Raw genomic sequence first — 23713 nt, forward strand, 5'->3', positions numbered from 1 at the left:
AAAGAACATAGATATATTTAGTATCCTATCAGTGTTCATAGAAAATATATAAAAGTAATATAATGAATAGATTGTGTGGTTATTGCCACTTATGCTTCATTAAACACTTTAACCTGCACATAGCAAAAAAACAGCTATTGTTCAAGAAAGTCATCTTCTCCAGATTAAATTTCCATGATTTAGATTGTGAGCTTACCCTGTGTAACACATCATTCTAATTTCTCAAAGTACACTTGATTTATTGCTATACAAGATGTTTTGGAAACTTGATGGAGAAATTGATTTACTCGTTCACACACTGTAGTAAATCTTATTACTTTGAAACGTTATTAACACAGTGAAATTCTATTCTTACAACTTTTTCTGATATACTTTGCATTATAATAAATGGTTTTCCTCGTCTGATTTAAAAAGATTGCACATCATCACCTAACCTCTTACAAAAGAAAATCTCATGGCCGTGACATTTAAACAGTTAATACGGAAGCAAATATTCCTTATTAAGTCCTGCTAAAGAACTTGGAAGTCTACATTCTAAAAAAAATTCTTAAGTCCCTTTTAATCCAGTCGGACAGAATTTCAATAACTGAGTGTTTTCAGTGACATTCACAGTAACATACCATTAGCAGCAGTTTATGTTTCTGTAAGTCTGAGAAAGCGCGACTCCAAAATGTCACACCTAGCAAAATAACAAAAATCACGTCCATGTCAGTTTATGCTTTAGCCAAGGTCAGAAGAAGTGGGCAGTACTGTCCAATGAGAAAGAAAGGCCTTTTTGCAAAGTAATGCACCCAGAATTGCCACTGACCAGGTGATCGAGTCCATTAATTGATTTGTTCTAAATTAGTTTTAAATTCTCTGCATTATGGTCTTAAGTAATAGATGAAAAATTATGGTGGTGTCATTGCTTGTACAATAGTCAATAACGACGATCGCAGAAATGCAAAATGTGACCTAAGTCCTGTAAAAAGCTAAAGATATTGGGGAACCAGAAAAGTAATGCAAGCAACAAAGGGGCCAAAAGACACACAGAACAGAAAGTGTCAGTAAAGAAATGGCCTTCCCATGATGCCAGTGTAAAATGGCTGAGGCCTCATTACAGATGTGATAGAAAGCAATGTGAAAAATATTTTACAGCACCAGAGGCCAAGGTAATCAAGTTCTAAAATGAGGTAATCAAGTTCTAAAATGAGGCAACCAATAGGATTTCTGGATAATATTACGATACAAGGGCCTTGATGTCTATTTTATGACCCCAATGCAGCCTGTAACCACAACAGAAATTGCTAGAGAAACTCAGGAGTTCTGGCAGAAAATGTGGGAAGAAATCATATTCAGCTCTCAAGTTTGGTGACTCCTCATCTGACCTGCTGAGTTTTTCCAGCAACTTACACTTCCAGCATACGCAAATCTTGGTTTTATTCCAATGTGGCCTGTGACCAGACAGTGGAGGAGAAAAAAAGTGAGTGGGTAAGACATAGCTAAAATTAGGCCTTACGCTGTGGAAACAACAACTCGAATTTATAAAATCTATAAAAGGTCATAAAACATTTCAGTTCATGCGGACATGATCAATCAAAATTCGAATCTCAGTCACAAAAGATGGTAAAGGCAACTTAGTTAAATCGGTAGATTTAAAGGAACATTTTTCAGAAGAAAAGAAGGGTAGCGATGATTAGGGAATGAATTCTAGTGATCAGGGTGACAATTAGTAGCGCTGCTACCAATGCTAGAACAATTAAAACTGGCAATGCTCAAGACACCAGTCTTGGAACTCAGATATCATCCAGAGTTAGAGAGTCAGAGATAAGGGCAAGAGAAAGCATGAAAGGACTTGAAAAGAAGGTGGAGAACGTTCATATTAACGAGCTGCTTTCGAACCAAGGCTGAACCGTGAAAGTTAGGGCAGACCAGTTTTTTGAATGCCTTCTGTAGGTTGGTGGTGGAATGCCACTCATTTGGAGGACAGATTGCCTTAAATCCCGATTGCAATGGTTGCATTCTTTGCAAGAAAAGTGGAACAAAAATGGGAGAAAATTGTAGCAGTCATGAATGAAATCCAAACTAAACTAACTTTGAGAGATAGAAAAATCAAAATATGTGAATTATCTCAATAAACAAGATCCGATCAAAGCACCAAGTGCCAATCAAACGTATTTTATCTCATTTCCTCCAAGCACTCTTGATCTAAATGGACATAGCTAATGGATGAAATCATGATCCAAGCATGAAATGATTCAATTTTCTGGTTTCTAATACTCAGTATACTACATAGAACCAAATTACTGCAAAAGCCAGCCCAACAATAGCAGCACTTGCATCAAATTTTCTTTGTGCATTGTATTCCAGAATTTGCAGCAGGTTAACAGCATTTAGCATTCACTGATTCTAAGCCGTAAATCAAAGGGCAACCTCTGATAACTGCACAATTAAATGCAGGACTTAGGAAGTTTCTCCACTACTTCCATTATATTCATACCTCACCAGGTGATTTCGGATCTCGTCCAAACAAACAAAAGTCTATTTTAAATGACAGTATGGTGTTTTTACTAGCAACCTTTCTTGCACTGCTAATTATATTTTTAAAATGCAATGTCTCAGACCTTCAGATTTTAATTACAATTGGAGATCTAAATTTTTTTTTGTTCCTCTCCCTCTTGACCCAATCTTGCTTTCCTTCTTTGCATTTTATTTACTGCAAATGATGCATTGAATAAATTATTCTAATCTGCACTTCTTTTGCTTATGCAATGTATGTCTCAGAAAGGATTATTTAACGACTGTCTGGAAGGCTGTAACATTGTTCACCCTGTTGATATCTCATAAAGGAGGGAGGTACGCAGTTTGCAACAGCTGCAAGTCATAGAGTCATAGAGATGTACAGCATGGAAACAGACCCTTTAGTCCAGCCCGTCCATGCCAACCAGATATCCCAACCCAATCTAGTCCCACCTGCCAGCACCCGGCCCATATCCCTCCAAACCCTTCCCATTCATATACCTTCTTAAATGTTGCAATTGTACCAGCCTCCACCACATCCTCTGGCAGCTCATTCCATTCACGTACCACCCTCTGCGTGAAAATGTTGCCCCTTAGGTCTCTTTTATATTTTTCCTTTCTCACCCTAAACCTATGCCCTCTAGTTCCGGACTCCCCGACCCCAGGGAAAAGACTTTGTCTATTTATCCTATCCATGTCCCTCATAATTTTGTAAACCTCTATAAGGTCACCCCTCAGCCTCTGACGCTCAAGGGAAAACAGCCCCAGCCTGTTCAGTCTCTCCCTATAGCTCAAATCCTCCAACCCTGGCAACATCCTTGTAAATCTTTTCTGAAACCTTTCAAGTTTCACAACATCTTTCTGATAGGAAGGAGACCAGAATTTCACGCAATATTCCAACAGTGGCCTAACCAATGTCCTGTACAGACGCAACATGACCTCCCAACACCTGTACTCAATAAAGGAAACATACCAAACGCCTTCTTCACTATCCTATCTAACTGCAACTCTACTTTCAAGGAGTTATGAACCTGCACTCCAAGGTTTCTTTGTTCAGCAACACTCCCTAGGACCTTACCATTATGTGTTTAAGTCCTGCTAAGATTTGCTGTCCCAAAATGCAGCACCTCACATTTATCTGAATTAAATTCCATCTGCCACTTCTCAGCCCATTGGCCCATCTGGTCCAGATCCTGTTGTAATCTGAGGTAGCCCTCTTAACTGTCCACTACACCTCCAATTTTGGTGTCATCTGCAAACTTACTAACTGTACCTCTTATGCTCGCATCCAAATCATTTATGTAAATGATGAAAAGTAGAGGAACCAGCACTGATCCTTGTGGCACTCCACTGGTCACAGGCCTCCAGTCTGAAAAACAACCCTCCACCACCACCCTCTGTCTTCTACCTTTGAGCCAGTTCTGTATCCAAATGGTTAGTTCTCCCTGTATTCCATGAGATCTAATCTTGCTAATCAGTCTCCCATGGGGAACCTTGTCGAACGCCTTACTGAAGTCCACATAGATCAGATCTACTGCTCTGGCCTCATCAATCTTCTTTGTTACTTCTTCAAAACTGAATCAAGTTTGTGAGACATAGTTTCCCACGCTCAAAGCCATGTTGACTATCCCGAATCAGTCCTTGCCTTTCCAAATATATGTACATCCTGTCCCTCAGGATACCCTCCAACAACTTGCCCACCACTGAGGTCAGGCTCACCGGTCTATAGTTCTCTGGCTTGTCTTTACCACCCTTCTTAAACAGTGGCACCACGTTTGCCAACCTCCAGTCTTCCGGCACCTCACCTGTGACTATCGATGATACAAATATCTCAGCAAGAGGCCCAGCAATCACTTCTCTAGCTTCCCACAGAGTTCTCGGGTACACTTGATCAGGTCCTGGAGATTTATCCACCTTTAACTGTTTCAAAACATCTAACACTTCCTCCTTTGTAATCTGGACATTTTACAAGATGTCACCATTTATTTCCCTGCAGTCTATATCTTCCATATCTTTTTCCACAGTAAATATTGATGCAAACTATTCATTTAGTATCTCCCCCATTTTCTGTGGCTCCACACAAAGGCCGCATTGTTGATCTTTGAGGGGCCCTATTCTCTCCCTAGTTAACTTTTTGTCCTTAATATATTTGTAAGAACCCTTTGGATTCTCCTTAATTCTATTTGCCAAAGCTATCTCATGTCCCTTTTTTGCCCTCCTGAATTCCCTCTTAAGTATACTCCTACTTCCTTTATACTCTTCCAAGGATTCACTCGATCTATCCTGTCTATAACTGACATATGGTTCCTTCTTTTTCTTAACCAAGCCCTCAATTTCTTTAGTCATCCAGCATTCCCTATGCCTACCAGCTTTGCTTTCACCCTGACAGGAATATACTTTCTCTGGATTCTTGTTATCTCATTTCTGAAGGCTTCCCATTTTCCAGCCTTCCCTTTACCTGCAAACATCTGCCTCCAATCAGCTTTCGAAAGTTCTTGCCTAATACCGTCAAAATTGGCCTTTCTCCAACTTAAAACTTCAACTTTTAGATCTGGTCTATCATTTTCCATCACTACTTTAAAATGAATAGAATTATGGTCGCTGGCCCCAAAGTGCTCTCCCACAGACACCTCAGTCACCTGCCCTGCCTTATTTCCCAAGAGTAGGTCAAGTTTTGCACCTTCTCGAGTAGGTACATCCACATATTGAATAAGTGTCCAGGACAATTTGGTAGCTTGCAATGAGAGTCAAATGCCATTATTTCCCACAGCTATGGGAACAAATAATTTCTATTGGAATTAAAACTGCGAATAAATATTCTTTAATACTGTCAATTGCCTAGATTTATCTCTATTTAATAGATATCCCCCCATCCAAGTGCACTTTTCATCAGATTACTCATCTGCTTATTAGCATCTAATAGGAGGGAAGGATAGCATAGCTGGATAATTGTCATATCAACTACATTTTTTTCTCTCCTTTATCATTCCAGATGTCTATCTTGGACACAAACAAATTACCATAACAAATGCAATTATTTCCTAGCAATCAGTACTATAGGGCTCTTACCCTCACTATGGTAACATAGCTATGGTAACACAAGGAACATATAGTTTCCAGAACATACTTCCCTCACTCCAATAAGAAATAGAGAAATGATGGTAAAGGAAATAGGGCAAAATAGAGTTAGATACTATCCAAAAAGAGAGAAATAAAGGGAAGGGAAGAAAGTCTGGTTTAAAAGTAGTTACAGCAGCACAATGGTTATGTCCCTGGAACTTTTGGTCTGGAGATATGGGTTCCAACGTGCTTGCATCTTCACTGCTACGTGTGCCATTTTGCATCCAAAATTGTGTTCAGGCTATGTTCACACACTTCAATCTTGCTTTCTGCCAGGTCCATTCTTGGGTACGTCAGCAGCATTGACAATAGGACAGTGTGTCAATTATGCGGTGTAAACACGTGGCAATGTCAACAGATAACACAAACTTGATCCAGCGGTATCAATGTCAACATCAATGCTCCAGTCTCCACCCTCTCTTTACCTTGCACAGCTGAAGTAGACAACAGCACAAAAGCTATTTAGAGGCTATTATATGTAAAAGAATGAACATGTTCATTGCTCATGAACTTCCTCTGCCTGCTAGAGAATTATAAGGACATTTGTACTGCGATTTAAAACTAAATTCTGCAGTGGGGGGGTCTTCCATGTGGTGGTCTTGGTTCTCACATCAAGGATTTCACTCATACCCTTGCAGCTAGTCATGAGTGCCTTAATCTCCATTGTGGTTGTTCTGCAGCATGACCAGTAGCTTGAGCAGAGGAGTTTGAGCTCTTGAAGAAGAGAGGAGTTTGGGCAACAGCAGGAAGCTATGACAACTCCCCTACGCCCCAATAAATGGCCTCCAGGGACCATTCTTCCCACCTCATCCTCAACAATGAATAGGCCATCTTGACAATCATATAATGCCTGGCCAAAAAGAGATCATATTGATTGCCTCCTTCTCCTCCTTCAACTGCCCTCTACAGCCCCGGTGACAAGGGTTGTGCTCTCATAATGTCAATGCGGACTTCAATGAGCACCTCAAAGGGTGAGAGATGTGAATGTAAAAAAAAGGAAAATACCGTGCTCTTCAATGGTGAACCAAAACACGTGCAACCCAACCAATATTGTTTTCAAATATTGTATGATCTGCATTCAAATTCTTCAAAGATCTCATTCACCTATATCTTTGCAACTTCCTCCAGCCTATTGTTTTGAGAGATGAGGCAGCTCAAAGTTAAAAATCACACAACACCAGGTTGTCGTCCCAAAGGTTTATTTGGAAGCACTAGCTTTTGGAGCACTGCTCCTTCATCAGGTGGTTGTGGAGCAGCGTGCCGAAATCTAGTGCTCCCAAATAAACCTGTCGGACTATAACCTGGTGTTATGTGATTTTTTAAAACTTTGTACCACTCCCCCACCCCCCCCACTCCCCCCCAAGTCCAACACCGGCATCTCCAAATCAGGAGATGAGGGAATTACCCTCTGAGGAGAGGTTGAGCTGCCTGGACTGTACTCGCTAGGATTTAGAAGAATGAGAGGGGATCTTATAGAAACATATAAAATTATGACAGGGATAGATAAGATAGAGGCGGCAAATTGTTTCTGCTGGTAGGCGAGACTAGGATTAGGGGACATGGCCTCAAGAATAGGGGGAGTAGATTTAGGAAAATGATGAGGAGGATCTGCTTTTCCCAGAGAGTAGGGAATCTATGGACTTCTTTGCCCAAGGAAGCAGTAGAGGCAGCTTTATTAAATACATTCAAGACACAGTTGAATAGGTTTTTGCATAGTAGGGGATTTAAGGATTGTGGAGATAATAGAGGTAGGAGAAGCTGAGATGATGAATCGACGGGCAAAATGGCCTACCCCTGCTTCTAATACTGTGAAAATCCCACAATGGTGCCTGTCAAAACTTCCATGGCACTACTGCAAAGAAGAGCAGCAGCGTTAGTTCCAATGTCTCACCAACATTAATCCCTCAGGCAACATCACAAGAACAGATTATCTGGCCATCATCATTTTGCTGTTTGCTGTGTAAAAAACAAAACTGTCTGCTGTGTTTCCTTGACTACAATTCAAAAGTATCTCATCAGCTGAAAGGTGCCTTGAGATAAAAACAATGACTGCAGATGCTGGAAACCAGATTCTGGATCAGTGGTGCTGGAAGAGCACAGCAATTCAGGCAGCATCCGACGAGCAGCAAAATCGACGTTTCGGGCAAAAGCCCTTCATCAGATGTCTTGCAGTACTGGCCTCTACAGCATCCATACTTCCTTCAACAAAGTCTTTTTCTCCAGGGTAGGGGAATCCAAAACCAGAGGGCATAGGTTTAAGGTGAGAGGGGAAAGTTTTAAAAGGGACCCAAGGAGCAACCTTTTCTATGCAGAGAGTGATGCATGTATGGAAAAAGCTGCCAGTAGAAGAGGTAGAGGCGAGTGCAATTACAACACTTGAAAGACATTTGGACAGGTACATGGACAGGAAGGGTTTAAAGGGATATGGGCCAAATGCAGGCAAATGGGACTAGTTCAGTGTAGGATGACTGGCATGGATGAGTTGGGCCAAAGGGCCTGTTTCTGTACTACATAACTCTATAACTCACTGGTGGTAACGATGCTTTCAGCTGCCCAGGCAGTAAGCTTTTAAATTTCCATATACTGCTCTCTGCTTCTCTTCCCTTTTAAGACAATCCTTAAAATGTAACTCTTTGACCTTTCCTCATTTCTCCAGCTTTTGTTTCATATCAAATCTAATCGTGCTGTGAAGTACCTTGGGAATTTTTCTAGCTTAAAAAGATGTTATATAAGTGCAAGATGTTGTCAATCATCTTCAAGAATTCTGGCCTGCACTTCGCTCCGTCCTCAAGCCCTGTAACACGGCAGCTCTGTTTCTGAACAACTCTTCACTTCTTCCTTGTGATTCATTAGCCTGCTTTGGTTATAACAACTTAGCTGTTGCCTTTATTACGGTCACTGACTTTTAAGAACTGTTATATACACCATTCACAACTGCAAAATCAAATTCTACGTCCAACTATAGCTTCATTATAAAGTATTAATCTTGCCCCATAATCATAATGTGATAACCTCCTGAAAGGCATTGATCACCTTTGCAGGGAAGAGTAAAGTCTTCCTCTGAGTGAGTGTGTGTGTCGGTCAATGACTAAAACAATGAGCTCCTTTAGAATTGTCAGGAAGATCAGCTGAAACCTAAGTGACACACGGGTGACTAATTGGTGTGTGTGCACCATGCGTGAAGATCCAAGCATGATATATTTAGACTTTGAGGACACCAGAACAGTAGAGAGATTAGTTGGTCTTGAATTATTTATTATCCATCATGATTTATTGAAAACTTTTTTATTTCGCAGTCAATAGCTACTCTGTAAATAGGTTACATATGTCTCTAGGCTTGGTTTTGAAGACAAGATTAGAGCTGCTAGTTATTTAAGTAGACAAAATAATCCAAGTCACTTGGGAAATAGGCAATAATTTTAGTTCCTGGGCTGACCACATGAAAAGGAAGAAAAGGAAATAGAATTAATTACTGATTAAGAACTTTCTTATTGTAACTGATAATAGGACCACAATAATAGATGTAACTTTACTAAGTCGGCTGCACATGTACAGAAAGATCCCAGAGTACAGTGAGGAATTCTAAAAGTGGGCTGGTAAATTGAACAGGCAGTAAAACCACACCACAGTTTAAATAATTAAACAAGAGTTATTAGAGCAGGGTATAGCTGTTTGTTGAAGGTTGCCATTATTATCAGTGCTGCAAAAAAGTAGGACTGCTGCAGGAACTTTTGGTACATATGAAAGCTGAGGGAAATGCAAATTCTGGCGCTTCTGAACATTAATGAAAAATGTCACTCAGAGATCAAAGGAATGCATGTTGTGGAAAATAGAATTCTCAGTAGTACAGTAACATTTTCTCTTCGGAGACTAGTTAAGGTAATACAGTACTTGGTTGGTAGCCTGCTTCCATCCTATTTTATATCTGGCTTGTGAACACTTGATAAGGCTGGAGGTTAACCATAGGAATAGGCTTCAGCTGACTTTCTTTTCCTTGATGACACTAAGGTTTCATCTCCCCAAGAAGACTAAAACCTGCCAATGTTTTCTTTCTCAGAGATCCTGCCAGTGTTCTAATAATATTTACGCTGACATACTTGGGGTAAGTACAGAAGTGAGCTTTCTCTCCCAGAGAGAACAAAAACTGAAAATCTCCAAAATTCATTTTTCACTTGGAAATTTACTAAATAGGTAAAAATAATATGTGGATTTTTCAGAAGGCCACTCATACTAATAAAGAATAAACTAACAAATGTGCATTTATACACATCATGACCCCTGGATGTCCACAGTGCTTTCTGGCCAATGGAATACTTCTGAAGATCTACCGCTGTTGTAACATAGGGAATCACATCTCTTGCATTGCAAAGTTTCACAAACAGCAATAAGATAACTGGCTAGGTCATCTTTTTAGATTACGCTGTTTGAACATTTGTCTGTGACTCAGGCAATACTCCATTCTGCTCTGAATAGTGACACATGCCTGGTTATGTCCATCTGACAGGACAGACTTAATTTAGTGGTCTAGATTTTGCTGCCAACGCAATGAGGTTAACGATGATGTGGAGGTGCCAGTGTTGGACTGGGGTGTACAAAGTTAAAAATCACAAAATACCTGGTTATAGTCCAACAGGTTTGTTTGGAAGCACTAGCTTTTGAACCACTGCTCCTTCATCAGGTGGTTGTGGATTATAAAATCATAAGACACAGAATTTATAGCAAAAGTTTACAATATGATGCAACTGAAATTATATATTGAAAAAGACCTGGAATTTTTGTTACATCTCTCATCTTTTAGATTGACCATGTTGGTTTCAGTTCTTTCATATGTAAATTCCAGAACCTTTTTTTAAAGTTACATTCTCAAGTGAACTTTAACAAAAGGTATCATGTCGTCTCAGATAATGCATTGAAGGTGTGAGATGCCCTGCGTGATGCAGTCTGTGCCCCAACGTTCAGACTGATTCTATTTCTTAAAAAAAATATGTTAATGATGCTTGCCCTTAATATGGAAACAGTCCAGCAACTTGTGATGGAGAACAGATATTCAGGAATTATAAATTCCTGTCACAAGTTGCTGGATGACCTATACTGCTCCACCATAATCTTTGTCATAATGGCCGCTCAGCCTCAACCACTCCATAAACTTTGTGGAATTCTTGCACTTCTGTATTAATTAGCAGTGAGGGCTGCTACTCAAAATTATGTCAGTAGATGTTCAATGAGAGGATTTACACTTCTGCAAGACCAAATCAACATCTCCAATCTAAAAAGAGAATTCATCTTTGTTCCACAGTTAAGCCGTATATGCACACCACTTATAAAACATTGATACTTATCCTGCTTGCCTTTCTTCCTCTCAAGCTAATCCTTTCCCTTTTTATTTCAATTTGCACACCCAATTGAACTCCCATTCACATAACTCCTTTCTCCACTCAATTCTTAAAACTTCAGGGTAAAGGAGATAGACTATTAATCTGATCATTCACAAAGGTCCCAGATGCTTTGCTGCCATTATCAGGATGGACTTTCAACAACTTGTGCAACAAAACATTGTCAGGTGAAGGGCAAGAGAAAAATTCTAACTGACAAGGCACACTAGCAAAATCTGGGCCAATTTACTCCAAAACCGGAATACTGACGTCCAATTTGAAAAGGTTACAGCAGAGGAGTAGAGTGCTGAGAATTTGTTAACACGATTACCTAACAGTTTCTTCAGAAGTGTTGTCATACTCGCTGCCACTCAAAATGGATTAGTATTTCTATCTAGCCTTGAAAATGTTTTCCATGGCTTAAATTAGTAAGTTCACAGCTAAATAGGAAGAGAGAAAGGCAGAGCTTTTTATGCTTTGGATATCCTAGGTTTTGAAAAAATAATCATACCAATTGGGAGGACAGCCACAAATTAGTCAGGTAGGAAAAGGCTCTTTTGATCAAAAGAAGAAAAAAGGTAAATGCTTCCCGAATGTCTTGAGTGTTTAGCTAGTCGGTATGGCGCATTCAGACCAAATAGGTCCCCCAGATTTGATCCCTGTTCTGTCCTCAGTCAGAGATTGTACTTTGGGAGCAATAAATGGCACTTTTGTTTGGCTCATTCATGAGAAATCGGGCATCATTAGCTAGGCCAATGCTTATTGCCAATGCTTATTTGCCCTTGAGAAGGTGGTGGTAAGTTGCCTTCTTGAACCACTGCACTCACTGTGGGATCTATCATTAGATGATGAGAGTGTAGGGAGTAAAGCTGACTACAGGAGTTTCATCCTTATCTCTGTAGAATGAAACCACGCTGGACGTGCCCACAAATACAATTATTGAGGGATGTCAGTTTTGGCTCAGATGCCCCCACAGTGGAACAGCCCAGTGGCAGTCAATGTCAACATGCACATGTAAATCTAGCCTCTCAGGTGAAGTATGGATGGGGCGGCAGATCCAAAGTACATAGAAGGATGAGTATTTTTATGTAGGGAACTTGGTGCTGGGAGAAAGTCTAGAAAGAAAGAGAAAAATAAACTCTTGGGGAAAAAAAAGTACTGACCTGACTGAGCATTGGACAAATCCGCCTGTTTTAGAGCTTTTGAGCTTTCTGGAGACGTTCCATTCTTAGGGTGATATTGATGAAACAACACATTGTAATGGTGCCTGCATAAACAGAAAGGAATACAGCAAGACCAGTGTTTTTGATAATCCAATGAAAGACGTGCAAGGAGATTATTACAATTCATAGCAAACTCTGAACAAGGAGTACAAGGCATCACTTCAAGTTTTAATTAGTTATTAGCCAACTTCAGCACATAGTTGTTGGTTAAATGAGAGATTTTACAAAAGCTGTAACAAATTTTCTCTTGTATTGCTCAATGGCAAACTGTTTCGTTGATCTCCTTCACCACAGTAGGCTCTGCAGATCAAGCAGGCACGCTTGTGAGAAACACTTATTTCAGATGTATCACAATGGAATAATATCCACAAATTTCACTCTCATTTACTGTAAGAGCTGGTACATGAATTATATATAGTTTAAATTGCAAGTGAAACCAAGGCATTTGCACAAATGACTTTACGGGAGAACAGTAACCCTAACAATATTGTAAGCTGTTTGGACTAGCTATTAGTCCGATCATTTGTGCAAATCTGGTCTGAAAAGTCAAGTGTGACTAGCACTTAGTCCTTCAGGGGAAAACCATCTGGCGTAACTATTATCAATGCCAAGTCCGGACTGAGATAAGTATAATCGAGGGCACTCTAGGTTGAGACAAGGATATTCATTGGCATTTCCATTTAAAGAGGTTGAGATAATTTAAAAGGAAGTGGTAGAAATGGGGAGGGGGAAAAACTCTGGAAGCCTTTAGAAAGCCTTAATCCAATGTGGGTAAGCAAAGATTTCACCACCCTAAATATGTCATCTTGCTTTATTTCTCACACCACAATTGCATAACACCCTCTAGTGGCAATCAGATTTAAAAATCACTGCAGTAATCAATCACTGCACTAGTCAATTACTGCATTAAAACTTCAGCCAGTTGCGTTACAATTTCAACACTGCCTCAATACTTAAGCAGTTTTCAAGTCTATACTGTTATGAAATCAAAACAATCCCTGATCACATTCCATTAACAATAAGAAAATGTCCAAATAGAAATTTCAAACACTCCTCCCTGGCATCCAAGAGGCAAGTTTTATTTCTTTCAGTAGTCCGTGTAAACATTCTGTATTATTCTAGTTCCTGCATGGCTAGTTTAAAAAGAGAACTAAATACTTAATCAGTTCACATGTATAAAAACAGGGCAAGTCTTTTCAGAACCTGCAATATTTAACATTATAATCTGAAAGAAACTGTTTATAAACAAGGGAATTGCATCTATGGATCAGATGTACGAACAGCAGCATCTAATTTATCATGCTACACTTACTTGTACTTATACAGTGCTTTTAACAGAAAAATCCCAAAACACTTGAGAAGAGTGTAAGCAAACATCAGTTGATGCCATGCCACATAAGGAAAGATTAAGAAGGAACAAAGAATAGCTTTGTCAAAGAGGCACACAGAGGCTGAAGCAGATCATTAGACACTTCAAGATGCTCCACCAATCCATAAAATCATGGCTGATCCAGTTGTGACCTGATCTAAACTATCCTGTCTGCACCCAATAACTCACCACTCCCTTGCCTATCAATTGTTAATCTAACTCAGACTTGAATAAACTAAAATTCTGGAGAAAAGAATTCCACGTTCTAATTATCTTCAGAGAAAAGAAATCTCCTGCCGTGCCTTACAACCTCTCAAACTAAGTGCCTTTGTACGATTTTCTCCACAAGGGGGAACATTCCCCCATGATTCCTGATGAAGGGTTTTTGCTGAAACGTCAATTTTCCTGCTCCTTGGATGCTGCCTGACCTTCTGTGCTTTTCCAGCACCACTCTAATCTAAACTCTGATTTCCAGCATCTGCAGTTCTCACGTTTGCCTAACATTCTCCCAGGTATCCATCCTTCACAGTCCCTTCGAGATTTTGTTGGTTTCAATAAGATCAACTCTCATTCTTCTAAACATGAATGGATATAGGCCTAACCTCTTCAATTTTTCTTCATTAAGCCTTTCATCTCAGCAATAAGTTGAGTGAACTTACTATGAACTGTCTACAGCCCAGTATTGCTTTGATAAAGCTTCCCTTCCTTTATATTCTCATTCTCCTTGTAATAATAACATTCCATTTGCCTTCCTAATCACTTGCTATAGCTGCATAGTAACCTTCCAGTGATATACGTACCAAGTCATCCACATCCCTTTGTCACTGAGTTCTGCAATGTCTCTTAATTTAAACATATGGTGTTTTTTCATATTGCCGACTAATAACCTGTCGAAATTTCTTTGCGTACTCTCTACTTCCGCTTGACAATTTATTCTCCTTTCTATCTTGGTGTTGTTGGCAATAAGAAAATGTCCAAATGTATTACCTTCTAATACATTTGGTCCAGTCACCTAAAACATTGATATAGATTGTAAAAAGTGGAGGACACAGCACTGATCTCTGTGGGACTCCATTACTAACAGCCTGCCACTCTGAAAATTATCCATTTATCCCTACTTTCTTCTTTGAGATCTGACCAGTCCTTTATTCATGATAATGTACTACCCCTTAAACCACATGCTCTTACCCTGTGCAGCAAACTTTGAAGTGGCATTTCATCATATGCTTTTTGGAAATCCAAATGCACCACATCTATGGGTTCCCCACTATCCACCACAACATTACTTTGTCTGACACTACTTATTGCCTGATCACATTGTGATTTTCCACGTACCATATTATAAATTTCTAATAGTGGATTTTTCTCAATGACAAATATTTGGGTGTGGAATACACTGCCTGCAACAGTAGTAGACTCGCCAACTTTATGGACATTTAAATGGTCATTGGATAAGCATATGGACAAGAATGGAATAGTGTAGGTTAGAAAGGCTTCAGATTGATTTCACAGGGCCGTGGAACATCGAGGGCGGAAGGGCTGTATTGCACTGTAATGTTCTATGTTCTATTTGATTAACTGACCTTTAGTTTCCCACTTTCTGCCTTCCTCCTCTCCTTGAATAGAAGGTGCTACATTTCCTACTAACCACACTCACTGGGATCCTTCCAGAAACTCAGGAAGTTTGGAAGATTATAATCAACATATCTACTTTCTATCCCACCACTTCCTCAAAGACCCCAGGAGCTAGGCCATCCAGTTCTGGGGACTTGTCATCCTTCTGTTCCAATAATTTACCAAGCACCGTTTCTATGGTGTTGGTGATCATTTTAAGTTCATCCCACCCCTCCCCACCTCCACCCCGTCTCCTCTTGATTTTTTAAAAAAAAACGAGTTTAAGGAGAATCTTAAATGCAGAACGAAAGGTTAAAAAGAGCAGGGTGGAGAGGTTTAGGGAGCGGGGTTCCATTCACTCATGGTCAACACAGCTAAAAAAGGTACAGCGACCAATGGTGGAGATAGTGGTGTGATTGAAATCTGGCAGGTGAACGACCAAATAAAACTGAACAATATTCAGCACAACCAGGTTTCTGATAATATAACCACTAGAAAATTCCTATTTTAACTAAGTCACAGTTTCAATAAATTTATTAATGTCATTCATTTCCTCAAAGTGCCTTGAATCATTCTCTCATGAAAACATTCTGGTTTGCAAGAAGTGCTACCAATGGAAAAAAGCCACTTTTAGATTCTGAGCTTCAGTCAACCATGAAGCCAACTGTAGTTCCCTCTGGCTCAAATAGATTTCCTTGAGAGAAGCTCGTCTCCTCACTGCACTGCTGAAGCAGAGCATCCGATGGATATCTCAATGCTGCACCAGATTGATTATTCACACCCTCAGTCACAATGCTCCTGTCACTACTCGTTTGAATTACTGTGTGTGTCAGAGAGACTGCAATAAGCCTGCCCAGAAGCTTTCCAGCTCAGCACTAATTCAGCAATGCTTTGAACCCCATGAACCAAATAAAAAATTTAATTTGGATTTGGATCAGAAATTGGTTCTGCAGGTCCAGCGTGCCCATTCAAATGACAAAAGCAGCTTCTAAAATATAATCGCTGGACACGTGAATTGCATTTATCAGCTTGCTCAAAGGGCAGGATTCCAATCTAATGGCTGAACTGGTATCAGCATTTGGAAAAATGAGTTTACTAAGCTTATCAGTACGTTACCTAATAGCCAGAAAGTCGACAAGCAAAGCATCAAACACTTTGATAATACGGGGACTGCAGTGTTGAATTTTAGCTCCAAATTGTACACTGTCCTTATCCTGCATTCAGTTGTGATTCATGGTATCTGCAATTGTATCGCAACAGTCAACACACATATGATAGCAACAGCCAATGCTGGAAATGATCATTTACTGTGGAGAAAATGCTCTGTACTGATAATAGTCAAGCCTTTTTTTTAAAAGCATCACTGCAATGACCAGAGCTCTGTTCTATATTGGCATATACATTTTCCATTACAGAGCTCTGAGAATTTATGATGACAATCATGCTCACTACTGTTCATCCTGAAAATTCTTAAAGGTAATTATTTCCCCCTTTTCAAAAAAAAATTCAAGAATCAGTCAGAGCTTGAAGTGCCCTTGAAGAATGGTGTCATTGCAATGAATCATAGACTGCAGAAGTCTTTTTGTCACTGTAATTTTTCGTCCAGTTTAGGCGATGAGTTACTTATGACATCTTCTGTGTTGAGAGAAAGGAAAAATTTGCATTTGTGTAACACCTTTGACAAGCTCTGGTCATTGCTAATTGACAATCAGTGGCTAATTCCTCAGAGTTAAAAATCACACAACACCAGGTTATAGTCTGGCTATAGCCTGGCGTTGTGTGAATTTTAACTTTGTACACCCCAGTCCAACACCGGCATCTCCAAATCATAATTCCTCAGAAACAGTCACCTGAAGTTTTGTTTTCTCTCACAGGAAAGAACACAAAAGGCGAAGACAAATAGAGCAAGGATTTTTTTTTGTGCATCTTCTGACAGGTGGTTGCAGTGTGAGATCCTGTGGTTACAGACTATAATACAAGACACCTAGTGTTGCAATGGGGAACAAGGTTGGGATTGCAAATAAAATTCAGAATATTTTCCATTTCCAACACCCTTGTAGAAATAGATGGTGCTCATTACATCCCCAAGGGCAGCAGTGACTCTCAAATATCTTGCCAAAGTGGATGTCTTCATGACGCTCAGTCTAAACTATGAAAATGTCTGCAGGCTTGTTCAATCACGCAGAACATTCTAGGCAAGCATGGTAATGTTCTCTCCTCATTCTCATGTATCCACTTATTTTTATTTATTTGAGATGTGAGCATCTCTGGCTGGCCAGCATTTATTCCCATCCCTAGTAGTCCAAGCGTCTTGGTGAGCTGCCTTCTTGAATTGCTGCAGTCCACTTGCTATGGGTTGACTCACAATGCTTTTTTTTCGGTGGGTGGCGCGCGGGGGAGGGCACGGATTCCAGGATCTTGACCCAGTGTCTGTGAAGGAACGGCATTTTATTTCCAAGTCAGGATGGTGAGTAGCTTGGAGAAGAACTTTCAGGTGATGGTGTTCCCATGCACTCGCTACCCTTGTCCTTCTAGTTGGATGTGATTGTGGGTTTAAGAAGGTGCTGACTGAGGATCTTTGGTCTGTATTGCATCTTGTAGATGGTACACATTGCTGCTATTGAGATTTGGTGGTAGAGGGTGTGGGTGCTGTGTAGATGTAATGCCAATCAAGTGGGCTGCTTTGTCTCAGATGCTGCCTAACTTCTTGAGTGTTGTTGGAGTTGCTCCTATCTAGGCAAGTGGGGAGTATTCCATCACACTCCTGGCTTCTGCCTTGTAGGCGGATAGGCTTTGCGGAATCATAAAGTGAGTTGCTCACTGCAATATTCCAAACCTCTGGACTGCTCTTGTAGCCACTGTGTTTATATGGTGAGTCCAGGTGAGAATCTGGTCAATGGTAACCCCCAGGATTGTGGCGGTGAGGGATTCAGTGGTGGTAACATCATTGAATGTCAAGGGATGGTGGTTAGATTGTCTCTTAGGTGTGATGGACAAAGTCTGGTATTTGTGTGGCATGAATGTTACTTGCCACTTGTCAGCCCAAGGCTGGATATTGTCCACATGTTGCATTTGAACACGGACTGCTTCAGTACCTAAGGAGTTGTGAATGGTGCTGAACATTGTGCAATCATCAGCGAATATCCCCACTTCTGATCTTATGATGGAGGGTAGGTCATTGATTAGGCAGCTAAAGGTGGTTGGGCCTAGAACATCACTCTGAGGAACTCCTGCAGAGATGTCCTGGAGCTGAGATGACTGATCTCCAACAACCAAAACCATCTTCCTATGTGTCCGGTATGACTCCAACCAGCAGAGAGTTTGCCCCCGATTCCCATTGATTCCAGTTTTGCTCAGGCTCCTTTATTCCATTGATTCCAGTTTTGGGAGGGCTCCTTTATGCCACACCCAGTTGAACATAGCTGTCAGACCTTATGTTTCAGTAGTGGAAAGGTGCCCTGCCAACAATTATGCAAGACAGTAGCCGAGTGGTTAACTCAGAACCCAGGCCAATATTCTGGGGACATGTATTTAGATCCCACCCTGGTAGAAGGTGAAATCTGAATTTAATAAAAAAATCTGGAATATGCAGTTGGCTTAATAGCAATCACGTGTCTCCTGTCGATTGTCCTAAAAGCTCATCTGGTTCACTGATGCCCTTTAGGAAACCAGCCTGGTCTGGCCTAAATGTGACTGGATCCACAGCAATGTGGCTGATTCTTAACTGCCCTCTTGGCAATTAGGGATGGGCAATAAATACTGCCACACAGCTACGCCCACATCCTGTGAATGAACAAACAAAAAAGATAGAAAAGCTCAAACTGGATATCCTGATGTTTATACTTCTTAGAAATCAATGCTATTGTCTTCCTGGTAGCTGACTGAGTGAACCAAGGTTGGTAACTTCTATACCATTGTCTGGATCCTCATTCCCACAGCAACATGTGCTCATTTGCTACAGAAACCCTCACCTGTGACTATTAACTGGACATGTGGCCACTCCTTGCTCCCTGAGTGGTCTCTCATCCTTCATAAACTTGCACTCATTCAAAACACATCTGGAAGTGAAGAAGTGCATCTCACTTGAAACACCAACTTTACTTCTCTCTACAGCTGCGAGATTTTCCAGCAGTTGTTATATCAAGAGCAATGTATGTAAAAAAGTAAGCAAGGTTGAATTTGTGTCAGATATTTAGATTAGATTCCCTACAGTGTGAAAACAGGCCCGACCAGTCCACATCAACCCTCCACAGAGTAACTCAACCAGACCAATTTCCATCTGACTAATGCACCTAGCGGTATGGGCAATTTAACATGGCCAATTCACCTGACCGGCACATCTTTGGACTGTGAGAGGAAACCGGAGCACCCAGAGGAAACCCACGCAGACAGTCTCCCGAATTGAACCTGGGACCCTGGTGCTGTGATGCAGCAGTGCTAACCACTGAGCCACCTTGCCATAAGTGGGAGCACAGTTTACTGTTCTGGTACTCTATTACAGGAAAGATGTTGGAGCCAGGAAAAGATTTGTGAAGTTGATACAAGGACAAAAGATGATGCAGGAAGCCTCAAAAATTGCAGCTTTTTCAGTAGTACATGGGAGGTAGAAGAGGGAATCTAACGATATTCACAACAGAGAAAAACTTCAGAGAGGAATAAATAGTAAATAAATTGCTTCCACTACCTTGGCAATGAAGGGAACAAACTCAAGACACTTACAAGAACAAAGGGGCTAGTTAGAACATTTTTTTGACAGAGAGGGTTATTAGAATATGGAAGCTGGAACTAGATATGTTTTACACAGCCACCACAGACATGATGGGCTGAATACCCTCCTCCTCCACTGTACATCATTTCATGTCTCAATGCAAACCATCACATAAGAAAATACTTGGACAATATGTAATGGATGCAGATGAGTGATTGAAAATAAATTTTAAAAACCGACAGAAAAATTAGATTACCGTAGATAATTTGATACAATTAAGAGTGATTAGGAACAAAGCTATTGTAAAACCAGATTATGGAACAAATTAGTCTATGGTCATTATACGTTAATATTTTTTACAGTGGCTGTTACATGATTTCAGACTTTTACTGAGTCTAGATTTTAAGATGCTGAAGAAACTAAAAGGTGTTCAGGGAGATACAAAGTTGGAAATTGCTGGAAAAGCTTAGCAGATCCAGCAACATTTGTGGAGAGAAAGCAGATTTAATGTCCAGTGATCCTCTTTCAGAATGCAATAGGTGTGGAAAATCTAAAATTATAGATGCTCAAGAAGATTGAAATACCCACGCAGAACTACCTCGAAGTGTTGTTAGTCTGGTGGAAATTACAGAGGTTTAAAGGTACAACGAGAGACAGAAATGTTTGGATACAGCAAACATGGCAAAGACATGGCCAATGGCTTCTGCTCCTTCTCATATCTTCAGAATTCAAAATCAATATCATCTTCATATCTCCAAAATAAATTTTGATCTGTTTCATGTGTTCTTTTTGTTCCTCATCACTATTCAAATATGTCCCAATTTAAACTATACAAAGTCATCTTGGACAGCGAAACATAGCCAGGAAAGGGAAATTACTAATTATTCCGCAGTTATTAACAAATTCAATTAAAGTGTTTGTGTTTGGGAGGCACAGTTGCCACCTCAGAGATCTTTGTGATCCATCATTTTGCTAATCTATTTTGCTATAGATTAATGAGTAACCCAACTTCTAAAATGAAAGCACACCACAGATCCAAAACTGGTTTTAAGGCAGAAAAAGCTATTTGCTTGTGTCAAAAGAAGCAAAAAGAGTTTTACCTCAGCACCATTACAGTCTCCACCCACTGTTCCTGCTGACTCTCCCATGGGTCCTGGGTAATCCAGTCTGAGGTCTCCAGAGCACATTGAACCATTGCAACACGATGCTTTGCTGTCACTAGTCCTTTTTTCCCATATCTGTCATTAACAGGGGAAATGATACCCTTGATAACTTCATACAGTCCTGCAAATAAAACTGAAGAATTTCAGCCCCAGTTTGAATGCACTCACAAAATTTTGCACCTGTTGACGTTCAGTTAACTTATTGTGTGAATATACTTTATGATAAGATATGCTTTCAGATTTATTATCTCTTTCTATCCATCTCTGTCACAGTGAGAATGAGAAAACATGTTTACTTTTTAAAAACGAAACATGTTTGAAGAACCAATGTTCTCTTTAAAAGTGAATGAATCTGTGTGGCTTCTTCTTTACCATGCATGGCCCTTTATCTTTCTGCATGGCAACATAAGTACAGTATTTATCATAGGACCAGAACTGCATGGTGCCTTTTAGGCTACTGTATAGCCGCACACACCGCACAGCTTAGCAAGGACATTACACTTGAGTGAAGTTGGAGAAAATGTTGTGGCTTCCTGAGGAAAATTAGATATTGCCATAGAAGTTTTGGTCGTGATAGCTTAGTTGGTTCTGGACCGATGTCAGAAGACTGAAACTCATGTCAAAGCAGCATCCACAATATAAAGCCAATTAAATCTGCGGGTAAGTCAAAAGTCAGCAGTGGGTGTCATCCCTTCACCACTGACTACAAGCTTTGCTTCAATATGTAATTTACAATCTCACCCACCTGGCTTGGGTGTCACTATATAAAACACCTTCGATGAGCAGAGCAACTGAATGACTAGGCAAATGTTGCTTTATTTCCAATTCCACATGTGTACCTCTGTTTGTTCACTTCCCTCGCCTTATCCACACTGCATTCTCACCAATAATGTGGATGAGCTTAAAGACATGCGCTCCAGAGAACACCGCCGCAATCACAGCTTCACAGGTTCATGTAGCAAGTCTCTGACAGCACCACGAAGACAAACAGGTAGCTTTAAAAAAAAACCTGCCTTGAAAAATACTCTTTATTTTCTTTTGCACCCAAACGATCAAGAGATCCAAATGTGTTCAAACCTATCCATTTCAAACACATTGAACCCTTTCAATTCAAAGTCCAAATAAGAAAGCTCAACAGTAATACTGATAAATACTCACCATCATGTAAACATCAGCTAGGAAAATGGTTTACTTGTTAGTAGCAAATAGGGCATGCTCTCAGAATATTCTACATGATGCATTTCAGGGCTTCCCAAATGGTGGGTCCAGAAGAGGTTTTGGGGTCACCAGCTCCAGCATGATTTCTGACAGCCGCAAGAGCCCTTTAAGTGCTTGTTTATTTCTTATTGGTGGGCATTGCCTAATTGACTACTCAAGGAATGCCGATTGGCACCACCTTAAGCCTGAAAGGACAGGTGTCTGCTTTGTTTTTGGAGAAACTGAATTTTGATGAGGGGATCAAAGGGGAGGGAAGATGAGGAGGTGAGAAAGGGAAGATGGGGCCTTTCTCATCTGTTGATATAATGGAGGCCTTTCTTCCTCTCCCTCATGGCTCAACTAAAGGATCGCTCCCTGTCCCCAACAACTCACCGCCTTCAATGACTCAAATTTCCACCCGGAGTCACATGAAGTCGAAGGCATTAAAATGGTTTCACACCAGTAAAGAATTTGGGAAAGACTGACATATTAATTCCGTATAGTTCAGATTGTTTGGACAACAGGTTGCCATTTAAATTTCACAAAATGGCTCCTTTCCTGTTAGAGGGGCACAGTGGTGGACAATATTTCACTCAATGAGAATGGAAAGCAGAGCGCGATCAAGCACACTTTTGTCACTGGAAACAACCAATCACCAACTACGGTTTAACACCAACAAATCAAAAAGTACACAATTAACTGACTACATAAAAGAAGGTATTCAGTAGCTCGGTAAAGTTCACTTTCTAAGGATTCGTTGGTAGACGTGAGCCTACAGGTTTGTGAGAATAATCTGCTGCACATGATACATCTTCAGTGCTGCACTGCAGAAATAAAAAAAGTCCAGGATGTCTGTGATTGGTACAAACAAAAAGAGAAAACTATCCTCACGCTAAAAGTGTGAGATAAAAATCAAAAATAAAATGCTAGAAATACACAATAGCTGCTCAAGAAATAAAAAGATTTAATATTATAATTTCATGCAGTTTCTCTTTTTTAAAAAAATCCAAAGCGAGTGGAAAAAATGATCATCTGATAGTTCCAGTTCTGCCTGCCTCTCATTGTCATAGTTCTTCACCTGTCTGCTCAGCATTTTGTTTTTTGGTGAAATATGAAGGGCTAAGTCAACAAGGAACCATCTTCATCCATCACTGCATTAATTTATACTGAAGTGTAGGGTCAGGAGCTTCTGCCAGGTTGCACTGGAGTTTCTGGAACAATTTGACTAAAGTTAAGATAACCAGCAAGAGGTTGGAGGGAGGTTACTGGGATCCAGGAAAGGGGTAGGCATCAGGGGAATGTTTTGATTTCAGTCGAGCTGGAAGATGGGGCGTTTGGCAGGGACACAGGGAAAATCAGGTAAGGGATGCCAAGGGATGGATGGACGGAGTAAGGGTGGTAGAATGTTGGAATCTTGTTTGGGCAGTGCATGCTCTGGTGATCAGGAG

General features: G+C 40.3%; 1 protein-coding gene across 4 annotated transcripts in view; it reads right to left on the reverse strand.

The window, feature by feature from the left end:
- The window catches only part of LOC122555834 (nicotinamide/nicotinic acid mononucleotide adenylyltransferase 3), a 63768-nt gene that overhangs the window by 18649 nt on the left and 21406 nt on the right, over positions 1–23713 (reverse strand). For all 4 annotated transcript variants that reach the window (XM_087993695.1, XM_043702016.2, XM_043702015.2 and 1 more), the window contains exons 3-4: positions 21006–21189; positions 12155–12258 (exon numbers count right to left, since the gene is read on the reverse strand). In XM_087993695.1, coding sequence (XP_087849821.1) covers positions 12155–12258; positions 21006–21189 — 288 coding nt within the window. The remainder of the gene's footprint in view (positions 1–12154; positions 12259–21005; positions 21190–23713) is intronic.

This window comes from Chiloscyllium plagiosum, unplaced genomic scaffold (assembly GCF_037043375.1).
Source record: "Chiloscyllium plagiosum isolate Xiang-an unplaced genomic scaffold, Cpla_swu_hap1 HiC_scaffold_13, whole genome shotgun sequence".
Lineage (NCBI taxonomy): Eukaryota > Metazoa > Chordata > Chondrichthyes > Orectolobiformes > Hemiscylliidae > Chiloscyllium > Chiloscyllium plagiosum.